Below are 6,000 nucleotides of genomic sequence, written 5' to 3'. Positions count from 1 at the left end.
CCCCCCCCGGCTGGCCCGCCTCCCCTCTGTGCGGCACGCACGGCCTGCACCGCCCCGCACGTCCCTGTCCTGGGTCCCGCAGCTCCCCCTGTCGGTGGTAGTTACAAAATGCAGGGAACACTGGGACGGCCCAGTGGGGACGTTTTTCTGCCGCCGTGTTTCCTCCTTTGTGTCCCAAAGAGTTCCATAGTGTTTTCACACGTGTTTCGGATACGCGCGAGCACACGGACGGGAGGGCTTCAGCCGCCGTCGGGCAACCGAGAAGGTTTTGGCTGCAGTATTTTGTGCTCAAATGTTAGACTGTAAAAATAAAGTATTGGATAAAAAAAAAACTCGAAAGAGATTTGGTCAAAATGCTAAAAACTGTACAAAGGAGAAATGAGAGCGCTTCTCCAAGAAAGTAAATGTAGAAGGATTGTGGAGGAAGGCATGGGATAAGGAGGAGAAAGGAAAGAAGTGGGAGTGAATGCGTAGTCGTTCTAAGTAGGCGAGAGCTGATAACCTCTAATTGACCCGCAGGAGAGGATGCTTCTTGGCCTTGGCCATGGTATTACACTAGATGGGGGGGGGGGGGGTGTGCTATCTTTAGATCCAATCGCAAGATCAGACCTGAGGATAGAAGACCTAAACAGGCAATGCCTTAATTCTTAAGCGCTGAGTGGTAAAGATATTCACATGGCATTTGTACCACCTTCCATTCAGCCCCTACAATAACGCTGTGAATCCGAAATGGCAGTCTCATTTTGCAGATGAGAAAAGCGGAGATGCTAGAGTTTAAGGTGACTTTCTAAGGCCAGTAAGTGGTCTTCTGACTTTAAATATACCCTCCTCCCACTCTGTTAAATGTTCTTTGGGTGGATGCTGTATTCCGTTTTTTTAATACTGCTCCTACCACTTGGTCTGTGTACACTCTTAGGTCCATTTGCTCATTCAACAATGACTGAAGAATCTCAGAATATATCGTATTTAACTATTATTTAGTTTGTCTTATGTGCAGGATGCTTGGTACTGATTCTTGATAAGTTGACATAAACATTGATCCTACTATCAATGGATCCTGCTATCAATAGAGCTTATAATCTAACAAAAAATTATATACGTGCATAAAGAGCTATAATATAATACAATGTAGACTGCCAGGAAACAGGTGCTGATGATGGAGGTAAGGGAATATGAGAAGTGATAAGGACAAACAAGGTTTGCAGGAAGAGGGACTTGTGATTTGGGTCTTGAAGCGTGGGGGATTTGGATTTTGAAAAAGAGTGTTCTAAGTGGTTGTAGAAAAAATCCTGAGATGAGGTGCAGTAGGGGAAGCAGTGAGTAGGTTAATTTCACTGGCACATAAGGGGGAGAGAGGAGTCAGAGGGGAGATGCCAGATGTTGGAAGAGATTGACTTACCGTCCCTCCTTCAACCGAGATCAAATATACTGTGATACTCTACTATTTGAATATCTTGGAATTTCTAATGAGGCAGATTGCTCATCATTTCTTTTTGTTTTTCATAGTTGGATCTTTGATTCGATTACCAAGAGGTTTTCGCTTGACCCAAGATAAGGTGAAAATAGTGGGATCATCAAATTTTCCAGGTATTAATAAATAGATGTTCAGTACTTTTAAGAAAGTATTTAGCATTTGTTTAAATTTTATGAATCTCGTCCAAAAGGCTAATGTTCCCCAGACATCCTAGTCTCCTAAGGCCCTTTTCCTTCTGTGGAAATGGATTAGAGTTATTTCCATATGGTTTGATTCATCCAGCTCTGATTCTGTTTGCTATAACTGCCTAAGTGTGTGAAAATAATTATTTCTAGAAGCTATCTAATTAAAGTTGTCTATAGTGTTTCTGCTTGTTATTATATAATTATTAGTCATAATACTAAACATATGCAGTTCAAATATGCTAAAATTTTTTTCAGATGAGATCTATATTAAAAGGGTTTTGGATTCATAAGCTTTTGCAGTACTCATATGAGAGGCATAGCAACTAAAACTTTTTTGGTGGTGTGGTGTTTTGTTTTGTTTCCTGGGGTAAATTTGCATGCTTAAAATTCCTCCTTTGAAGTGAACATTCCAGTAGTTTTTAGTACACTGACAAGGTTTTGCAACGATCACTATGTAATACCACAGCATTTTGATAGCTCCAAAAAGAAACATCGTACCCAGTAAGCAGTCACTCTCCAGCCCCTGGAAACCACTAATATGCTTTCTCTCCCTATTAATTTCCCTGTTCTGGATATTTTATGTAAGTGGAATCATACATGATGTGATGCTTTGCATTTGGCTTCTTTCACTTAGTATAGTGTTTTTGGGTTTATTCATGTCATAGAGTGTATCGGCACATAATTCCATTTTATGGCTGAATAATAATCCATTGTATGGATATACCACTTTTTGTGTATCCATCAATTGATGGATTTGGGGGCAGTTTACACTTTTTGGCTATATGAACAATGCTGTTACCAGCATTCCTGAAGAAGTTTGTGTGTGAACCTGTTTTCAGTTCTCCTGAATATATACCTTAGAACATAGGGTAACTCTGTGTTTAACATTTTGAGGAACTGCCAAACTATTTCTTCAAGAGCCTTCATTATTTTACTTTTATACCAGCAACGTATGAGGATTAAAATTTTACAGCATCCTTGCCAACATTTGTTACTGTTTATCTTTTTTGATTATAGCCATCCTAGTGTGTGTGAAGTGGATTTTCAGGTGGTTTTGATTTGCATTTCCCTAATGTCTAATGATGTTTTTAAGATCTTTTTCTGTGTTTAATGGACGTTTGGGTATCTTCTGTGCAGAAATGTCTGTTCAAGTCCTTTACCCATTTTTTAATTGAGGGTTTTATTATTATTGGAAGTTATTTTTAATACATTCTGGATACCAAACCCTTATTAGATATTTGATTTACAAATATTTTCTCCAATTCTGTGGATTGTGTTTTCACTTGAAAAAAATTTTTTAAAAATTTTTAAATTTTAGTTCTAGCATAGTTAACATGAAGTGTTATATTAGTCTCAGGTGTACGATATAGTGATTCAGCAATTCTGTACATTACCTAGTGCTCATCACACACGGTAAGTGTACTCTGATCCCCTTCATCTATTTCTCCCATCCCTCCACCCACCTCCCCTCTGGTAACCATCTGTTTGTTCTCTGTAGTCAAGAGTCTGTTTCTTGTTTTGTCTCCCTTATTTTTTTTCCTTTGTTCATTTGTAAACAGCCCAAATGTCCATCTTTAATGAAAGCATTAAGAAGTTGTGGTATATATATACAATGGAGTATTACTCAGCCATAAAAAAAAGACTGAAGTCTTGCCATTTGCAACGACACGGATGGAGCTAGAGTGTATTATGCTGAGTGAAATAGGTCAGAGAAAGACAAACACCATATGATTTCACTTCGCGAAATTTAAGAAACCAAACAAATGAATAAATGTGTTTTCACTTTTTTGATAGTGTCCTTTAAAGCACACATTTTAAACTGATAAAGTCTAATTTCTATTTTGTTCTTTGGTACTGGTGTGTTAGGTGTTGTATCTCAGAAACAACTGCTTATTCAGCAGTCATAAAGTTTTATTCCTGTATTTTTTATAAGAATTTCATAGTTTTAGCTCTTATGTTTAGGTCTTTGATCCATTTTGGATTAATTTACAAGATCAAAGTCAAACCTCATTCTTTTGCATGTGAATGTTCAGTTGTTCCAGCATCATTTGTTCAAGATATTTTCTTTCCCTATTGAATTTTCTTGGTACCCTGTCGAGAAGCAGTTTGCGGTAGATGTTTGGGCTTTTTTTTGGACTCTAAATTCTATTTCATTGATCTCTGTCTCTGTCCTTTGGCTAGTACCACGCTGTCTTGATTTCTGTTGCTTTAAAGTAAGTTTAGAAATCATTAAGTATGAGTCCTTCATATTCAGTCTTTCTCAAGATTGTTTTGGCTCTACGCTGGGTCACTTGCAACTCCATATTAATGCTAGAATCAGGTTGTCCATTTCTGCAGAAAAGCCCATTGGGATTTTAGTAGGGATTGCCTTGAAGTGTAGATCAATTTTGGGAGTACTACCAACTTAACCATATTAACTTTTCCAATTCATGACCTTGGAGTATCTTTCCATCTACTTAGATCTTCTTTAACTCCCCTCAGTGATGTTTTATAGCTTTCATTGTACAAGTCTTGCACCACTTTTGTTAAATTTATTCCTAAATATTTTGTTCTTTTTGATGCTGTTGTAAATGGAACGGTTTTATTTGGGTTTTGGATTGTTCATTGCTATTATATAAAAATACAATTGAATTTTTCAAATTGTTGTTGTATTCTGTCACCTTCCTAAATCATTTATTAGCTCTATTTTTTTTTTAGTTGGTAGGGGAGTTATTTCTTAGGATTTTCTAGGTATAAGATCATGTCATCTGCAAATAGAGATAGTTTTATTTCTCCCTTTCCAATCTGGATGCCTTTTTTTTTTTTTTTCTTGCCAGTTGCTCTAGCTAGAACCTTCAGTTCAGTACTGATGATAACAGTATCATCACACGTGGTAAGTCTTATTTCTGATCTTAGAGGGGAGGAAAGGTTTCCGTCTTTCGCTATTAAATATGACCTTACCTGTGAGGTTTTTTTTTTCTTTTCAGGATTCTTTTATTTTTATTTTTATTTTTATTTCCATAGCACAATGGAGATAATTATTTTTCTGTATTATTATATTATGTTAATCACCATACATTACATCATTAGTTTTTGAGTTTTTGTAGATGAATTTTATCAGATTGAGAAAGTTCCTTCTGTTCCTAGTTTGTTGAGTGCTTTTATTGTGAAAAAGTGTTGGATTTTGTCAAATCCTTTTTCTGCATACATTGAGATGATTGTGTGTTTTCTGTCCTTTGTTCTATTGATATAATTTGGTATTATATTGATTGATTTTTGTATTTTGAACAAGTAACGCAATCCTGGTTGATTATGATGCATAATTCTTTTTCATGCTGCAGGATTGGCTGTTACTATTCTGAGGATTTTTAGGTCTGTATTCATAAGGGAAATTGTTCTGTAGTTTTCTTGTGTTGTCTTTGTCTGATTTTGGTTTTAGGGTAATAGTGGCTTCATAGAACAAGTTGGGACATGTTCCCTCCTCTTCTGTTTTTTTTTTTAGGAGTTTGTGAAGTGTTGTTAATTGGACTTTACTTGTTTAGTGAAATTCACCAGTGAATTCATCTGGTGCTGGGCTTTTCTTTGTAGGAAGATTTTTAATTATTAATTCAGTCACTTTACTTGCTTTAGGTCTATTCAGACTTTGTTTTTCATTATGATTTCTGATGAGAAATAGGCTACTAATTTGAGGATCATGTGTATGTAACAAGTTGCTTCTCTTGCTGCTTTCAAGAGTCTGTCTTTTTGGACTTGAACAGATGATTATGATGTGTCTAGGTGTGGTGCTCTTTTGAATCTATCCTAGTTTGAGTTCATTGAGCTTATTTGATGTGTAAATTGATGCTTTTCATCAGTTTGGGGAAGTTTTATCATTATTTTTTCAAATATTCTTTGTGCTCTTATACTTCCCACCCTTCTATGGAACTTGTATTATGTATACAGTGGCGTGCTTGATGGTTTCCCACAGGTCTCTGGGTACTGTTCATTTATTTTTCTTTTTTCCTCTTTCTTAGACTGGATAATCCCGAATTGATCTATCTTGAGGTTTGCTGATTCTTTTTTCTGCCTGCTCAGGTCTGCTTTTGATTCTTATAGTGAGTTTTTCAGTTCAGTTATTGTACTTTTTAATGCAGAATTTCTTTTGGGTTCTTTTTTTTAACTTCTGTCTCTTTATTGATACTCTTTGTTTGGAGAGAAATCATTTTCATCCTTTTTTTTTTTTTTTAGTACTTTAGACATAATGTTCTTGATCGTATTTAAAATAACTGATTTAGTTTTCTTTTTCAACATTCTTCTGGCTATTTGGGGTCTTTTCTGGTTCCATACAAATTTTAGGATTATTTGTTCCAGCTCTGTGAAAAA

At 36.1% G+C, this 6,000-nt stretch overlaps 1 protein-coding gene across 3 annotated transcripts in view; it reads left to right on the top strand.

The window, feature by feature from the left end:
- The window catches only part of ZPBP (zona pellucida binding protein), a 109,291-nt gene that overhangs the window by 515 nt on the left and 102,776 nt on the right, over positions 1 to 6,000 (top strand). For all 3 annotated transcript variants that reach the window (XR_004302535.1, XM_032430479.1, XM_032430480.1), the window contains exon 2: positions 1,507 to 1,587. Coding sequence is in view for 2 of the 3 variants with exons in the window: in XM_032430479.1 (XP_032286370.1) it covers positions 1,507 to 1,587 (81 nt within the window). In the remaining variant the exon portion in view is untranslated. The remainder of the gene's footprint in view (positions 1 to 1,506; positions 1,588 to 6,000) is intronic.

The sequence above is a fragment of the Phoca vitulina genome, unplaced genomic scaffold, assembly GCF_004348235.1.
Source record: "Phoca vitulina isolate PV1807 unplaced genomic scaffold, GSC_HSeal_1.0 scaffold44, whole genome shotgun sequence".
Taxonomy (NCBI): Eukaryota; Metazoa; Chordata; class Mammalia; order Carnivora; family Phocidae; genus Phoca; species Phoca vitulina.
The sequence above is the reverse complement of the archived record's forward strand: the minus strand, read 5'-3'. Positions and strand labels throughout refer to the sequence as shown.